General features: G+C 54.9%; 9 protein-coding genes across 9 annotated transcripts; 4 read left to right on the top strand and 5 right to left on the bottom strand.

The window, feature by feature from the left end:
• Positions 1-123: 123 nt before the first annotated feature.
• BO94DRAFT_436964 (choline-phosphate cytidylyltransferase) lies at positions 124-1663 on the top strand (the record flags this gene model as incomplete). The annotated part of the gene is made up of 4 exons (XM_025607494.1): positions 124-647; positions 700-1050; positions 1103-1514; positions 1577-1663. Coding segments are annotated over 4 exons (1374 nt in total), but the record flags the coding sequence as incomplete, so codon positions are not given.
• Positions 1664-1800: 137 nt separating this feature from the next.
• BO94DRAFT_536759 (uncharacterized protein) lies at positions 1801-3447 on the bottom strand. The gene is made up of 2 exons (XM_025612102.1): positions 2157-3447; positions 1801-2127 (listed from the first exon to the last, which is right to left on the bottom strand). The coding sequence occupies exons 1-2, from the start codon at positions 3191-3193 to the stop codon at positions 1968-1970; spliced, it is 1197 nt and encodes a 398-aa protein (XP_025466073.1). The 5' UTR covers positions 3194-3447; the 3' UTR covers positions 1801-1967.
• Positions 3448-4038: 591 nt separating this feature from the next.
• Positions 4039-6208, bottom strand: BO94DRAFT_536757 (DMT family transporter). The gene is made up of 2 exons (XM_025612101.1): positions 5504-6208; positions 4039-5422 (listed from the first exon to the last, which is right to left on the bottom strand). Exons 1-2 carry the CDS (start codon positions 5855-5857, stop codon positions 4397-4399), a joined length of 1380 nt encoding a protein of 459 aa, XP_025466072.1. The 5' UTR covers positions 5858-6208; the 3' UTR covers positions 4039-4396.
• A 355-nt stretch (positions 6209-6563) lies between these two features.
• On the bottom strand, positions 6564-8946 carry BO94DRAFT_520075 (UTP25 family protein; the record flags this gene model as incomplete). Its single annotated transcript, XM_025610092.1, has 5 exons — positions 8832-8946; positions 8409-8776; positions 8163-8359; positions 7530-8107; positions 6564-7482 (listed from the first exon to the last, which is right to left on the bottom strand). The coding sequence occupies exons 2-5, from the start codon at positions 8728-8730 to the stop codon at positions 6564-6566; spliced, it is 2016 nt and encodes a 671-aa protein (XP_025466071.1). The 5' UTR covers positions 8731-8776; positions 8832-8946.
• A 265-nt stretch (positions 8947-9211) lies between these two features.
• Positions 9212-10372, top strand: BO94DRAFT_547760 (eukaryotic translation initiation factor 3 subunit F; the record flags this gene model as incomplete). Its single annotated transcript, XM_025613346.1, has 3 exons — positions 9212-9316; positions 9384-10096; positions 10150-10372. The coding sequence occupies 3 exons, from the start codon at positions 9212-9214 to the stop codon at positions 10370-10372; spliced, it is 1041 nt and encodes a 346-aa protein (XP_025466070.1).
• A 615-nt stretch (positions 10373-10987) lies between these two features.
• On the bottom strand, positions 10988-12265 carry BO94DRAFT_520068 (putative transcription initiation factor TFIID subunit 13). The gene is made up of 2 exons (XM_025610091.1): positions 11729-12265; positions 10988-11644 (listed from the first exon to the last, which is right to left on the bottom strand). Exons 1-2 carry the CDS (start codon positions 12087-12089, stop codon positions 11196-11198), a joined length of 810 nt encoding a protein of 269 aa, XP_025466069.1. The 5' UTR covers positions 12090-12265; the 3' UTR covers positions 10988-11195.
• Positions 12266-12278: 13 nt separating this feature from the next.
• Positions 12279-12633, top strand: BO94DRAFT_587175 (protein kish; the record flags this gene model as incomplete). The annotated part of the gene is made up of 3 exons (XM_025615805.1): positions 12279-12394; positions 12456-12537; positions 12610-12633. 3 exons carry the CDS (start codon positions 12279-12281, stop codon positions 12631-12633), a joined length of 222 nt encoding a protein of 73 aa, XP_025466068.1.
• On the bottom strand, positions 12629-15528 carry BO94DRAFT_536752 (pentatricopeptide repeat protein). The gene has a single exon (XM_025612100.1). It carries the CDS (start codon positions 15433-15435, stop codon positions 12892-12894), a length of 2544 nt encoding a protein of 847 aa, XP_025466067.1. The 5' UTR covers positions 15436-15528; the 3' UTR covers positions 12629-12891.
• A 330-nt stretch (positions 15529-15858) lies between these two features.
• BO94DRAFT_495643 (CCDC12/cwf18 family protein) lies at positions 15859-16446 on the top strand (the record flags this gene model as incomplete). The annotated part of the gene is made up of 1 exon (XM_025609271.1): positions 15859-16446. A coding segment is annotated over one exon (588 nt), but the record flags the coding sequence as incomplete, so codon positions are not given.
• Between the last annotated feature and the right edge of the window lie 107 nt (positions 16447-16553).

The raw sequence follows: 16553 nt of genomic DNA, 5'->3' as shown, positions 1-16553 counted from the left end.
GTCTTGTCTCACCTCGCGCCTCCTGATTCAATTCCCACCACTCGCTTCGATCTTTCTTCCGGTTTATCTTTCGCCGTTTAATCCCCCCGACAGCAGTCGAGCTGTGCTCCTCGGTCAGCCACCATGTCCTCTCCGCCGTCTTCAAAACGCAAGCGCAGCGGTTCCCAACATCTTCCCACCAATGTCGCCATTCCCTCGCCTGCAGAGCTCCTGCAGCCCTCCTCCCGCGACGCGTCCGGTGAGGAGGGCGATGAGTCCACCGGCTCTGCCATCCCCCTGCCCAGCAAGCACAAGAAACAGTCGTCCCTAGACGTCACCTCCGGCACAGTCCCGCCCCCCAAACGGGCCCGCAAGGCGTCCGTCAGTGAAACCCTCGTCCCAACATCCAACGGCGACCTGCCCGACGCACCATCGGCCGTCAGCAAGGAGGACCCTGGCGAGCCGTCCGAGACCACCGTCGCCAGCAGTGACATCGAGAGTCGGAGCAAGAGCCGGCCGGGATTGCAGGTGGACACATCAGAGCGGTTGATGCGGCCGCCAGACCGGGGTGGCATTCAAGATCCTGTAGGTTATCGCACTAACCCTCCTCCGACGGGGCGGCCGGTGCGCGTGTATGCAGATGGCGTGTTTGATTTGTTCCATGTAGGGTATGTGTCTTCCGTCAAGCTTGCCGATCTGCTGCTAACAAGGAGTGCTCAGTCACATGCGACAACTGGAGCAGGCCAAGAAAGCGTTCCCCGAGGTGTTTTTGATTGTGGGCGTAACCGGGGACGACGAAACACACAAGCGCAAGGGTCTGACGGTGTTGAGCGGTGCGGAACGTGCCGAGAGTCTTCGCCATTGCAAGTGGGTGGATGAGGTGGTTCCTGACTGTCCTTGGATCGTGACGCCGGAATTCATCGACGAGCATCAGATCGATTATGTGGCGCATGACGACCTGCCCTACGGCGCGGACGAGGGAGACGACATCTATGCCCCGATCAAGGCCCAAGGCAAGTTCTTGGTTACGCAGCGAACGGAGGGAGTGAGCACAACGGGAATCATCACCAGGTGAGTAGTGGTGGCTTTGGGAGACGAACGGCGGCTAACCCGAGGCCTCCAGAATTGTTCGCGACTACGACCGGTATATTTCCCGACAGTTCAAGCGCGGAGCGTCCCGCCAGGAACTGAACGTGTCCTGGATTAAGAAGAACGAGCTGGAGATTAAGCGACATGTGGCGGAGCTCCGGGACAGCATCCGGACCAACTGGACGACGACAGGCCAGGAGCTGGGCCGGGAGCTGCGACAGTTCTGGCAGAACAGCCGGCCCAACAGCCCGCTGTCGAGCGCGCGGAATAGCGTGGATCTAGGCAGCTCGCGCAGCGGGGTCACCAGTCCGGTGCTGGGCAGCAAGGCGCACGTTTCGCGGGTGGAGGCGCTGGGGCGTCCCGAGAGCACGATTGGCAACGGCCGGAACGAGCCCGACTTTGCGACGGGCTACAGCTTGGGGCTGATTGGGGGTGTTCGGGCATGGGTGAGTGCGCCGTGTGTTTTTTTTTTTTTTTGAGAAGGAGGAATTGACTAACCATGGCCCAGATGCGCAGTCGGCACTCTCTGGTGGGCAGCCGGGCGCCGTCCCCGACGAGCGAGGAAGACCACGAATCGGAGGTGGAGCGCAGCACGACGGAGGCGACGCCTCACTCTTAATCTAGGATGATGTACTGGTTGTAAGTTTAGAATCGATCATTCGGTACGAGTAATGGCTGGTTGGACCTCTTGGTTGGGGGGTTGGGGGGGATTTTGATGATGAAATTGATTGCTGGGATGTCTTGGATGGGTAAATTGCATGGGGATTGGGATGCATGCGATGGATTAATGTACAGCTAGATTGTTAGATGCATTCTGATTCGGGACGGGTGTGTGTAGTGTGTAGTGTGTAAGTCTATAACCAACAAGTCTATCTTGATCCACCACGGCAACCCTACATTCACGCCGCCAATATCGCCAACCTCGCCTTTCTCCCCCCATCATCATCCTCATCCTCATCCTCATCCTCCACTCCATCCCTCGCACGACAGACCACCCCCCTCAACCTCCCCCTCAACCCCTCCACATCCCTCACCAACCCCTGGGCCTCCAACACCCGCCTCGCAACCCGATCACATTTGACCATAACCCCAACTCGAACCGCTTCAACCCCCGCAGCTTCAACAACGGCTGCACCCAATTCTCCTCAATCCCAAACGGCACATTATGTCCCCCCGTCACCGTCATCCCCCCATTCCCATTCCCATTCCCACCACCACCACCACCACCACCAGCAAGATTCACCCCCACAAAACTCCCCAAATCCAACCCTAGCTTCAATTCCTCCAACCCTCTACACCGTCTCACCACCTCCCAGACCCCATTCCATAGAGCATCATTATGAGTATGCGTATACACCGAAAACGAATGTTCCTGGCCTGACAGCGGGGTCCAGATCGGCGTGTAGTGAATCGTCAACGAGCGGATATTATCTCTATTCAAAGGGGAGATCTGCCCCGTGAAGGAGAGGAACGTGTATAGATCGTCTGTGTCGAAGTGGAAGTTGCGGTAGAGCAGGGAGGAGGACTCGGTGTACATTGCTCGGCAGACGTGCAGGAGATTTGTTGTTTGGGGGGTAAGGGTATCGGGAAGGGAGGGGTTGGTGTGTGGGTAGAGTTTGGTAGTTGTGGGTTCTGTTGATTCTTTGGGAGTGTTGGGGTTGGAGGTTGGTGATTTGGGAGGGGATATGGATGTTGATGTTGCGTTTGTCGTTCCGGTGGTGGTGGTGGTGGTGGTAGGTGTAGTGCGCCATCTCGCCACCGTCGCTGGACAACATTGACGGTGTTTATCCAACGCACTGGGGTTGGTGCATCGCACGTGGCGGATCTTGTTCTTCACTTGCACGAGGTGGATGGTGGTGTCTTGGTCGAAGACGTGGGCGTAAATCATGAGTCGGATTTCCGGGGGGAGGCGTTGGAAGAAGGTGCTGGTGGGTTGGGAGGTGCTATCTGCTGATGGGATTGGGGTGGGTGCATTGGAGGAATAGGAGGAGGAGAAGGCATCTGGACTGCAGATTTGGCGGGTTTGAATCAATTCGCGGATGGTTTCGGGCCAGCGACGGCCACTGGGGTAGTAGTGGAAGAGGGAGTAGGGGTCGCGGACGAGCCAGGTGTCGAAGTGGCGCATTTTCTCTGTCTCTGTCCGTGTATGTGTATGTGTAGGCAGGGGTGGTGATGATGATGGGTGTTATCTATGAGTGCTTTGGGTGTTGTGATCTATAGATAAATGTCCGGTGTGTAGATCTAATCAGGTAGCAGTGTAGAATAGAAATGAAGGAATATAGGAGACTGTCTATAGAATTGAGATTGAAACAGAGAGAGAGAGAGAGAGAAAGAGAGAGAGACCTAGGCCCAGAGGCCATATATACGGAGGAGAGAAAGAACACAGCACCGCAAGTTATCCCACCCGAATGTTAATATCAAAAATAATAAATAATACCAATTAATATAAGAGATAATCCCAGTAACACTGATCCATATAAAAACGGCTTTTGTCTGGTGCAACCCTATGACGTGGTGGCGGCCAATCACATTTGCCAGGCTGCGAGGGGCCCTTCTTCGAAGGTTGGAACCGCCATGGTGACAGGCTTGGGGACAAGCATAGGATCAGAGTGCTCCGGAGGCTGTATCTAGATACTATGTAGTAGTAGTGGTTGTTGTAGTAGTAGCAGCTGGTAGGTGGTAGTGGTAGTGGTAGTGGGGCACCAGGAGAACACTCCACCGCAGCTACAAAGGATCTTGATCTCATCTTTGGTCCTTTGGATCCGTGGAAGCAGGCTCATAGCGTGCCTCGTCCCTAGGTACCTGAGACTCTGTTATCAGTCTGGAACCGGTTTGAGAGGCTGGAGACTGGACTCTGGAGAGACTCTGGAGAGACCCCGGATCGACGCCTCCACCCCATCCGACAGCTCGAGCCAGTCACAATTGCCGCTGTGCCCCCACCACCACCCACCCACCAATCACCACCAGCTGCTGCCATTGGGGGATGCCATTGGAGTGGAGCTCTCTGTGACCCATGCCGCATCGGGACTGGCGTCATTTACTAGCGCGTACAGGAAGGACGACCGCCTCACTTCAATGCACCATTTGCAACTTCCATTATCCAATCATCCAATCCATCCGTTCATTCACATCATCATTCATATTTCATGCGTTCCAGCCGTCTATATATATGCCATGCTATGCAATGCAAGCTTCCCCCCCCCCAGACAGACATGTGGCATCGCTCGACCGAGCTCCCCGCAGTCGGTCCATGCGTCCTGACGCCGTCGTGCCTCCTCCACGACGAGGCATGCTCATCAAATCCCTCAGATCGTCGTTGTGCGTTGCCTCATACGCTGATTCGTTGCCTTTCCCCGCCTTCCTCCAAGCCTTCGTCTGCAGCTGCAGTCCGGATGCCCTCCGCCCCCTCATTCTCCTGCTTCCCTTCGCTGGCGGCCCCCTTCGCGCCCTCGCGCGCTGTGGCCACATACATGGCGCTCACCAGGATCAGCACCGAGCCCGCCCAGCTCACCGCTGACAGCGAGCTACCCCAGACCGCACGGTCGTAAAACACCGCAAACAGCATCTGCGTGTACAACATAAAGGTGGCCCGCGACCCGGACGATGACGGCTTGGCTGGCTCCCCATCGCGCGACCCATAGTTCCGCTGGTCCCACTCCGCTGGGCCCTTTTGCTTCCGCGGCGGCGGTGCATACGACAGGCCTGCGGTGAGCAGGAACTGCAGCAAGAAGCCACTCACACCCAGGCCCAGGAGCAGCGTCCATTCCAGCATCGTGCCCGGGAGCTCCATTGGGATCGAGGGCACGAGCAGCATCGCCAGGGTGGCCACGACCGTCGTAAATGACGAGAAGTACGTGACCGAGACGAGCGGATGGCAGCGCTGTCCGATCATCCGGATCGTCGTGTAGGCGCACGAGGCGCCCAGCACCCCAACCAGGGCGACCACGATGGCCAGCACGTGGTGGTAGCTGTCGGTGGCGCCGGGCTTGTCACCTTGATCCGACTCGGGGTCGGCTCCCGCTCTCATGAACGGGAATGGGCGGGCGATGAGGATAACGCCCGCCAGAGAGACCAGGCCGGCCAGCTGCTGCTTGCGCGTGAAAGTCTCATTGGGGATCAACAGCGAGCAAGCATAGCAGCTGAGGATGGGCGCCAGGAAGGTCACCACGGTAGCCTCGGACAGAGGCAAATACTGAACGGAGTAGTAGAGTCCGTAGACACCGAAGAAGCCACCGCTGGCGCGCAGCATCAGGAGGGTGAAGACATCTCGCGTTCCGAACGGATGGGGAACTCGCGCATACCACATATAGAGGTAACTAGCGACGACAGTGATGGACATGCGAGCGAAGAGGATCTATACTAATCAGCCAGGCCCTACTATATCCCTCCAATCATCCTGCTCCTGTCCTTGAGCAGACACCAGAGACAAACGCACCTGGAACGGATTATACCCCTTGCCATCCCTCCCCTTAATCTCCAAAAATTGGGTCATGACATTCATCGACGCGCCAAAGAACATGGCACACATGACCAGAATCATCCCCTTCCCTTGTAACCAGACATCCTGAGCCGTCGTCCACCAAGATTGTTTAGGACTCATGGCAGCAGCACCAGCACCAGCACCAGCACCAGCAACAGGTTGCAAATTTGCAAGTAACGGAGTGTACTCATCCTGGCCGTCTTCCTGCGCCAGTCGCCTCTCTCCCGAGTTTAAACCCTGAGCATGAGCCTGTGCAGACGATTGGGGGACCGTGACGCAAGCGGCGTCTTGTGAATTCGAGGAAGCCATAGTTAAAGTACTTTAATTTAAGTATTGTTCTTTTTTGTTTTCAATCAATCATTCATCAATCATCAAACTCGTCAAGGAGGCACTCAACCCCACTCGATTGTGGATTGGAGTTACTTTCCAACAATCATTCATAAGGCTTACTTATTTATATTTTCTCCCTCGGAAAAAGAAAGGAATGCAAAAAATGGAGCCGCGATCAGCCGCCTGGTTTCTGACTAATCGGTTCCTAGTACGTACCTTGTGACCCCTTCAGCTCAGCGCTGGAAATATATCCGGGGTTTTAGGTATCGAAGTCAATGGAGTTGATTGGTTTGAGGGGTAGCTTTTTGCTTTTTTTTTTTCTTTTCTTTTCATGTAGGTGTTTGCCATGCTTGGTGGTGGTGGTGGTGGTTCCTTGGGAACATATACATGGTACGATGCATGTATTAGTATCACAGGGAGAGATCGCATGATGAACCTACACAGTGGTTAGTGGGAAGGATTACATATTTGAGCGGGAATTCCGCTAGAGGGGAAATACAGGATCTACTATCTATCTATCGAGTACTATCTAGTATTTGTTAAAATTTGGGCAGTTGGTTAGGATCTGCAGGTAAGCACTCAGCGTGGTATGTGGAGAATATGTATGCATGTGCTACCTACCCGAGCTGGGGATACAGCCAACCATCGAATATTATACTTGTAGTATGTAGGAGTACTCGGTAGACTACATGAAGGTAAATGTATCACCACCCTTCTCGCGTAACATATTGCCCACGCGCTTGCTCCCCACAATCCGCTCCAGCTTCAAGGCATCCCACTTGGAGAACAAGGCGCGCACGCCTCCCTCGGCCGCCTCGACCACCCCCGCTGGATCCAGTCCCAGGAACCCGACCAGCTCGCCATAGAACGTCGGGTTCTCCGGCACGCCGTACATGATGATGCGCTTTACCCCCCGGATCTGGTACCGCCGGAAGTGGTGCAGTCGCTCCGTGTACAGCAGCACTGACTGCCGCCCGTTCATGAAATGCGACCGCACTCGCGACGTCTCCCGCCCGTCAGTGTACTCCGAGATAGCTCCGAATGACACGTTGGTCGTCTGCGCCGATGTGGCAAGGTAGTTGCGCACCCGCACAAAGTCCAGGTACGACGGGATGAAGATCAGTGTGCCGCCTGCGCTGGACTTGCCGTGACCTGATGCAATGTCACGTACCAGCGACGAGAGTACTGTCGTGGTGAAGTGTTTGAACCGGGCATCGGGGTCTTTCGCCGGCGAGAGACAATCGAAGCGGGAAAACGTCTGCTTGACCGAGACCGGCAGCGGCACGTCGGCGATCGCCCCCGCGTGCGTCGGCGTCGCCTTGACTTTGCCCGAGGTGTTGTGCATCTGCGTCGAGAACACCGAGTTGATCTCGGGGGTGACAAACGACGCCAGCATGATCAGCTGCCGCACATACTGCGCGTTGTTGTCCAGGTACCACGTCCGCACGCGGCTGAAGTCACACCCGTGCGCCTCCCGGGGTTGCAGATTGAGGTGCTTAAGGATGTAGTCAATGTGGTCCCAGTTCTGCATGAGTAGCGCATCTGCGTGGTCGACAATCACCACCTCGATGGATGACAGGAAATCGTGGTCCCGTTTCTTCGCACTGCGAGGGGTTAGAGCGTGGTTTTGGATGACGGGTGGTGGACTTACTCTGCCTGGTCCATGATGGTGCGCAGGCCCAGGGGACTAGCCAGGATCATGTCGGAGGTGTAGAATTGCGCAAAGTACTTGACAGTCTTGCGGGTGAATTTGACGCCCAGGCGGAACATGTCGTCGTCGTTGCCACCGAACAGGTCGCGGAAATCGTCCGGCTTGCTCTCCCATGACTTGTCGTCGGCAGAAGAGAAGGTGTCGAGGAGACGCTTCTTGTTCTCCTGCTGCTCGGGCTGGAAGAACCGCGTGATGGACTCGACGGCCCGCACGCAGGCCTGCTTAGTCGGCAGCAGATAGAGCACCTTGGGTCGAGTAAAGCCCTGATCCCGCACATCGAGGTCGGCGTCTTGTTCCTTGGCCAAGCGGGCGTTGTTCTTCAGCACGCGATCGCGAGTCTTAAGCACGTGGTTGGTAGCGTGGAGAGCCAGAAGGTCGCGCATCTGGGCCGAGTTGGATGCAGTCCGGGCTCCATACAGGACGTCCTGGTAGCCGAAGATGTAGGGGGCGAGATGCTGGGCCTGTCCGCTGATTTCCGGGATGCTATTCGTTGCAGGCTCTTTCAGTTTCCGCTTGAGCTGTATCATATCTCCATCAGTCCCCATTGCGATAGATAGGTATCATCACCCTCACCTTGACGCTTGAGACATGCTTCATTGGAGGTAGCCAGGACGGTTCATCCCCAGTGTCGGGAACAGTGCGTACAAGCCGCAGCCCATCGGGGAGCTCTTTCTTGATATTCTTCCACTTGTTCTCCCCAATAGCCTTGATCTTCTGAGCGAGCTCGTCTTCTTTCGGGATCGTAAAGTGCGTGTCAAAGGGATCATTGTCTGATGAGTGTTAGCAGAGCCAAACAACAAGCCGGATCAACGGTCTTACCATCTTCATCATCGCTATCCCGTGCTTCAGCCTCTTCCTCTTGGTTCCCATTGTCCTCTTCATCCGAAGGCTCTTGTTGCTGTAGATCGTCCCCGCCGACCGCTTCCTCGTCCTCCGCCACAGGGTCCTCGCGAGCCACCTCAATGGTTTCGGGTTTCCCATGATCGACCTTTCTCTTCTTTCGGGCCGGGCCCTTGGAGTCGGTGGAGGTGTTCAGGAGTTGTAGCAGCTCGTTATACGGACGCCCCGCCTTCTGGTCGTCCTCTTCGTCGCTGGACGAACCGACGTCCATCGGTTCCTCCTCGGCAAACCCATCCTCCATACGCTCATCCACCGAGCTACCTTCACCCTCGGAGGAATCTGCCGACCTAAAGAGTTGGTCAGCTTGCATGTAAAGCCCGGCGCGGGAGGAGTACTGCTCACTCTATCTCGTCGACTCGAGACGCTTGAAAGCCGCCACGGCGGCGAACGGGGCCGCCTCTGGAGCCTCTTCCCCGACCTCCTCGGCCTCTGCCTCCTCTGCCTCTTGGAGGAGCCATTGATAGAGATAATAAAAGCAAATCGCAGCTGTGGTGCCGACCGTTCGAGGCAACTGGGCGGATTATTTTTTCGCGGCGTTGGGGAGCGGCTTATCTTATCTTAGCGCGAAATTCGCTTTGCGCACACACAATTTGAGCCTCGCAGCAGAACCTCCGCCGCAGCAGAGGCGGAAGATTTAATTAGAAGACCGACCCCAGAGAGCCACTCTCCCCCACGGCCAGGACGCGATCAACCCGAAGAGACCGTTCGACCTACTTCCCATCATGGCTGACACTGATTCCTTCCTTCACCTCGCTCGCCCCTTGGGCCCCGTGGCAGTGGGGACTGCACCGACTACCGCCCCTCTGAACGTTGTCATCCAACCCCAGGTACGTGTTGCATGGCTGGTCCTCATGACTCTACAAGCACGATCACGTTGCTGACCCATCTGGCTAGGCCCTCTTCTCGGTCCTGGACCATTCCCTCCGTCGCAACGCCGACCAGGAGCGTGTCATCGGTACTCTGTTGGGAACCAGATCCGAGGATGGAACCGAGGTGGAAATCCGCAGCACCTTCGCTGTCGGACACACGGAGACGACAGACCAGGTCGAGGTGGACATGGAATACCAGAAGCAGATGCTGGCTCTGCACCTGAAGGCCAACCCCAGGGAGGTGCTCGTCGGTTGGTACGCCACGTCGTCCGAGCTGAACACCTTTTCCGCCTTGATCCAGAACTTCTACAGCGGCCAGGGTGATGGCACATGGCCTCACCCTGCCGTCCACTTGACCGTGTCCACCGAGGCTGGCAAGGACATCGAGACCCGCGCCTACATTTCCGCCCCCGTCGGTGTGACCGCCGAGAGAGCCGCGGACAGCGCCGCATTCATCCCCGTTCCCTACGAGATCCGTTACGGCGAGGCCGAGAAGAGCGGTCTGGAGGCTATTGCTTCGGCCCGTGATGCTGAGGAGCGTGCCGCCAACATCTTCACCGACATCGAGGCTCTGGAGCGTGCGATCGAGGATGTGCTGGGCATGATTGACCGGGTTTCCCGCTATGTCGAGTCGGTCATTGACGAGGAGGCGCCTGCTTCGACGGCCATGGGCCAGTTCCTGCTCAACACCCTGGCCCTGGCGCCCAAGGTGGAGCCTGCTGATATTGAGCGTGACTTGTATGTGCCCTCTGCCCCGAACATTTCTGCGAACCCCACTAACCCATGCACAGCAACAACCACATCCAGGACGTTCTGGTCGTGTCCTACCTGGCCAACACCATCCGTACACAGATGGAGCTGTCCAACCGCCTAGCAACCGCCCAGCTGACTCTGGGAGGCGAGTCCGGCAACGCCGAGTCGGGAGGTCAGCGCGGCGGCCAGCGCGGCGGCAAAGGAGGCCGGGGCGGGCAACAGCGGACCCAAGAACGCAGTGGAGAGGAGGCTCGCGCGTAAGAGTGATATAGGGTTATTATAACGATACCTTTCCATTCTTCTTTAACATTTATTCATTGTGCAAATTCCTTTCTTTCATACTTCCCCCCCTTCTCTGTTTATTTGCAACAATCACCGTCCCCGCCATCTTACCTCTTGGAAATCTATCCAAAGCCCCGTCCCGTTGTCAGCCATGGTCATTTGGAGATATCCCTACCTACGATTCGGTCTGGTGTGGCATGGCAGGGCATAATAGCCATCTGCAAAAAGGAGCAAAAAGAAAAAAAACTGGGTGAAGGGAGAGATAAATCGAAAAACGAACAATCCGGTATGGAGTGGAATGGAAAAGAAGGAAAGAAAAGAAGCACGGCGTATGGGAGTCCATCTGGCTTTGTTCAGAGTGCTTGGAAATGGAAAATGGGAAAAGAGAAGAGATGATGACCTATGATTCTGTTGTCGTTGTTGTTGATGATGATGCTAGCAACTTTATCTACCTCTGTTGAGGGTTGAATCTGCTCTTGCCCCTCAGTTGATGATGTAACGTAGATTGGGAGCCCGAGTAATCATGTGTATGCAGATGGATGCGTTGGTTGAAGCCACTACAGTCTAGTTGAGGAGTTGGAGCATTCTTATCTCCTGCAGCTTAACCCTTTTGAGCAGGATGGATTCCTCGATAAGCTAAAAAGCATTAAACTGTCTATCTGTTTCGATAAACGCCCCCGATGCCGACCAGATAGTGGATATAATATATATTAGATGAAAGAAACCCTATCCCCAGTCCCCCAACGCCAGTTAAATGTAGATGAAAACGAAAGAACCAGCCACAAAGCACAAAGCATATGGCTCATCCCACGACCTTTCTCTTCTTCGGCATCGCATCCTCCGTGACATCCGAATCTCTTCTGGCGTTTTTCTTTCCTTTTCCCTTGCTCTTCTTTCCATCGACACTTTCACCAAGTTCCTCGAGGCCCTTCTTGCCGGCATCTTTCAAATTTCCAACCTGGTCGTCATTCTGATCGAACGCCTTTCGAGCTTCTTTCAACTCGCGCTCCATGCGCAACAATTCCTGAACACGACCCAGCTTGTTCGGGTCCCGACGAAGCGCGAAGCGGAAATCATCGACCTTGATCTTCTGTCGGCGGGAGTAACTCGCGTACTGCGCCGCGCCATGACACATTTCAAGGACAAAATCGGTGACGATTTCATCGAGGACGCGAACAGTTTCGGGGAGAGGTTCAGGGGAGAAAGAAGGGTGAGGGCTGGGGTCACCATAGGCAAGGAGTAGGAGACGGACTAACACAGCATCGTGCATGTTAGCAAACACAATACAGCCATATGGACTAGAAAAATTGCGTAGACGATCATGGAAATACATACGTTCAGATGCAAAGTTCATCTGGCCCTTGTGCCGGGCGGCACGGGCTCGAGGTTCAGCCATCCTCTTGGGCTTTTGGGAAGAGGCGTTCTCTTGGTCTGCGGCGACGGGTTCCGGAGTGAAGGCGGGACGATATCCGGCTCGGATTAGCGCTGTTTCTTGAGGGTTGAATGGCCAAGGAGGAGCGAGCTGACTCGAAACATGGCCAGTGCTAGGTTGACGGGGAGGGCCGGATGGAGCCCTGGACGTATGCTGCAACGGCAGAGGATAGGCAACCGACGGTTTTCGTGCTGAAGGAGCTGCGGCGGGATGACGGCCGGAGGTCACGGTGGGTAGGCGGTGAATGGGGATGCCGGATGACATCCTGGCAGAATGGCTGGTCTCTTGTTGCGATCTTGTTCAGTGCCACTCAAAAGTGCAGTGCTGGATTGTCCTGGTGTGCGAGCAAACAGAGCAAGAGAGGCCGTCAGCGACCGGAATCTACCAAGATGGTCAGTGAAAGGCTTCTGCCCACCTCCAAGCTGCTGGCCTGATATCATTAACCAGTGAGATATGCAGTCTGCCTTGTTCAATTTCCAGTCACTTCTCCTTGTGTTCCTGCTCATCATCTGCACAAGCACCTATGCACATTCGATGATGCCAGGAATCATGGACCGCAACCAGAGCGGGTAAGTGTTCTGGCGTTCAACTCTCATCGCCTAATTGACTTTCGATTGACCGGATCTGTAGCTTCTTTGGCATCTTCTGGAAGTGCGCTCGAATCGGCGAACGACTGAGTCCATATGTCAGTATATGCTGCGTGGTGATGGCCGTGAGTACCCCGATCATCTTGCAGGAAATAATGAGGTTATATCTTGGATACTGACGGCGATGATACTGCCAGGTCTCGATCTTCTTCGGCGGCTGATGGACTCGCCTTATCTTCTTACGGTCTCAGAATAGCATGGTCATTGTACCAGGCGGTGGCGTTACTGAAGCTTCTCTTTCCGCGTCTGTTTTTGTTGCAGGATCCCTCATGGTCATTGATCTGTATATCGTACACAAAGTCCCACACTATCCGGACACCAATGCTCGATAGGATTTTATCCGAAACCACCGTATTTACATGCCAGCGCTAGAGATGCAAGAAAAGATAAATAACACGGAAAACAGACGGAAGGGTATCTCATGCGTTGGCTTTCAGACGCTGCAGGCCTCGGTCGAGGAGCTGCTCATCTTCCAACTCATCTAGCTGTACAAGGGTAGGAGTGGGGATCCCATCTTCCACCTCATCCAGCTCCCGAAAAGCAGGGGCGAGCTGCTCATCGTCTGTCTCGTCCAGCTCCAGAGGGGTAGGAGCGGGCCGCCGAAAGCCCTCAGGTCTCAAGTGCGCGGATTTCAAGTCTAATTGTTCCATCGCAGCCCAGAGTTGTTCCGGCTCTCGAAGGTAGCTCAGACTCTTCATCGTATAAGCATCGGCGATGAAACCTTGAGCTTCCAGTTCCTTGATGGACTGCGCGACTCCCTGTGCGTCTTGTCGGGCCGCCAACCCCGCGATGATGACATTCCACGTACCCATGTCATACTTAATTCCGTGACTAGCCATCATGCCTTTCACCCTCTCACCCGCGAGTGGCTGTTTGTTCCAGATAAAGGCACTCAACAACAGCGTCCACGTCCGGACCGTTGGCCGGGTTTGGGTGATAGTTGCCTCGGGGCTGCCAGTATCGCCGCCACCCTCATTTGCGGAGCGGAGCATGTCTTCCATGACGCGACAAGCAGCTCGGAGCCCGTGAGGGTTCTTCCGATACGCAAGCATGAACTCGTTGTAGGTATGATCGGTTGCAGCGAGAGGGGCGATATCTTTATGGCCTTGGCTCACAAGTTCCCGGAACTTGAAATAAAGGCGGTCGACATTGGCCACCTGGATTTGGCATCGGAGCCAGGTCGCAATCATGAGATACAGGGCAATGGTAGAGGGAGGTGTCTTCTCGCCGCTTGTTGGAGGATTGTAATCGCGAGGTACTATCGAGAGATCCTGCAACGGCGTAATGTCATGCACTTCATGATATATTTTCAACAGAGAGTAGAAGATCTCGCGGCGGCTTGCCGTGGCATCAAAATTCTTCACGTTGAAAACAAAATGGGAATGGAAAAGCTTGCTCGCTATGTAAGGGTTCTTCTTGAGCTCCGGCCGTGCTTCGAGCTCCTCCATCAAGTGCGCAATCCGCTCTCGGTCTAGACGAGCGACTGCATCGTGTAGTAAAGACAAATAACTGTAGGAGTCGAGCTCGAAGCTTTCAGCCTTCATAAAGCGCAGCACGTCAAGACCTAACTGAGGATCCCCTGTCTTAAGAGCGTTGGACAGAACCACGTTCATCATGTCTCGATCTGGTTCGATCCCCATACTGATGAGCTTGGGGAGAATGCGAAAATTGCGCCCATCCGGATGGTCGACAACTGAGTCAAGTGTTAAGAACTTCGCGCAATGCCGGGCAACCATCAGATTCATGGGGGGTATATCCATTCTTGCAAACATGTACCTTGCGAGTTTCAGGGCCCAGAATGCGTTGTTAACGTCCCCGAATTCCATAAAGCGGTTCATAAAAGCAAGAAAAGTCTCGCCCTTCAACCTGTGTTTGCGCTTGGACACGTATGTCCAGGCGACGTAGACATGCTTGCGGTCTGCCATCCTTATGTAGAGACGCACACCTTTTTGCGGTACAAAAGCGACAGGCCAGCGGCTGGGATCCAAGCAAAACCTTATAACAGACCGAAAATCGTGGGGACCACTTCTCCATTGCTCCACCTCAGCACGATGCAGGTCTTCGAGATATATCAGGCAGTCCGCGACCATTGTAAAGGGCGGTCTGGTGTGGAAACTCCGACAAGTGGCAAAGAGGAAATCCAAAGTTAGCGCGGGAGAGTTCCGCAATAGCCACAGCGACAGTGGTGCCCAGTGGACTTCCTTTTGCACCTCGTTTAGAGAATTCCACTCTTCACAGAACTTTTCCAGGCCACCCTGTTTTAGGGTTTCAAGTAGGTGCGTATCGGTTTCGTCCAACGGAAAGTCGACAAATTCTTCCTCCACTTCTCTCCCATCCCATCTAGCCTGGTACAGCTCTCTGTTGGCCAATTTCCACTGTCGAATCTCCAATCCATTGTACAGATATGCTTTTGACCTTACAGCCAGATCATGGTTTTTCACTTCCTGGCCAAACCACAAGACCCGTGAGGGGTTGTCAAAAGTGAAGGTGTCTCGAATACGTCGCTCAAGTGTAATGGGCAAACCACGCGGATGGGCGTAATTCGCCCTCACCCCGGAAGACGGAGTATCATTGTTGAAGGCCGCTGATGACGTTAGTTTGCGAGCTCCAGTACATGGCGACACCAGCGAAAAGACCCCCCGCCTCATTGATATCTGACTGTGAAGCAAACCATTTCCTGCAGATCGGTCAATGGTTAAACCATGAACGGATGTGATATTGGAGGGATGTTGCCGTCTGTTTTCCGGGATATTCGTATAGCGGACGTTAAGCTGTTTCAGATCTCCCTGAGCAGCGTAAAGATCCTCCGACGGCGACGTATTCGAACGCGGTGCATTGTCGCGAAAGAGTGCAATGTCCTGAGCTCCTCTCCGTCGCCCGAGGCGGAGCCTGTGCTGCGGGACACCGGATGGCAATCCAACGCAGACGCGGGAACGCGAGAGTTTAGGTGGACAAACTAACATTCAGAACCAGGTTGTGTTCATTTCATAGCTTGGCAGGACTAGAAGGTTGCCAGAACAACTATCAGCGCGCGGGTTTGGGCCCGGGAAAGGAGGGAAGGAAGGTTGTTGAAGCCAATCTTTCTTTCTGCCGCCGGATTTTCCTCCGGCGCCGGTGTGGCTGGTGGGACCTGGCAGTGTGGCGCATCACCGCCTACTACGGAGTACTTCCTGTGTATCATCCACTGAGAGATTTCATTATTACTCTTGCACTTTACCCCTGTGGTTTCGGATTCTGGCGACCCTGAAACTATCTTTCCAAGACTCCCCGGCCTTTTTTGAGGGAAGACCCAACGATTATCCCCTGAGTCCAAGCCTCGTTCGGCACGAAGCTGGGAAAATCCTCTCCCCGCTCGATTTTTATACTCGATCTTCTTCCCCGCCGTCATGTCGTCCAATCATGCCTCGCTCGATGCGGCGGCGACAGAGCGCAAAGCTCGTCTCGCAAAGCTTGCTGCGTTGAAACGGAAACAGCCCGAGCCAGAGCCGGAGTCATCGACGGAAGCTCCTACCGCCGAGGACGAAAGAGAAGATGCTGCTTCCGATGTAACAAAGCAATACCTATCTGGGAGGAATTATGATGCAGAGACTCGGGGCCCGAAGCTGGGCTTCGACATGGCCCCCATAGATGGGCAAGTCACCGTGGAAACGCAGGCTGCCGAAATCGCAAAGGCCACCGCAGAGCAAGCCAAGAAGGACGAGGAGGGGGATCAGCCGATCGACCTTTTCAAGCTGCAGCCGAAAAAGCCGAATTGGGACTTGAAGCGGGACCTGGATGAGAAGATGAACATCCTCAATGTGAGGACACAGAATGCGGTTGCGAAGCTCGTTCGTCAGCGGATAGAGGATGCGCAGCGCGCAGCTCAAGCCAGGGGGCCGGGACCAAATGGAGATCAACCGGGAGAGGAAGTGGGCATTGAGGGTGACATGTTGGTTCAGGGCATCCACGTCCGCGAGAGGGAAGAAGAGGCGGCAAGAAAAGAACTGGAGGACGAGGAGACGGCATGATTTTGATACCCTAGAAAAAGATGGATAGTAGCGGTTGCGATTCGGTCTCATCTCTTTGCATCTTGCTTTTCAGG

The sequence above is a fragment of the Aspergillus sclerotioniger genome (genome assembly GCF_003184525.1).
Source record: "Aspergillus sclerotioniger CBS 115572 chromosome Unknown BO94scaffold_19, whole genome shotgun sequence".
In the NCBI taxonomy this organism is placed as follows: Eukaryota; Fungi; Ascomycota; class Eurotiomycetes; order Eurotiales; family Aspergillaceae; genus Aspergillus; species Aspergillus sclerotioniger.
The sequence above is the reverse complement of the archived record's forward strand: the minus strand, read 5'-3'. Positions and strand labels throughout refer to the sequence as shown.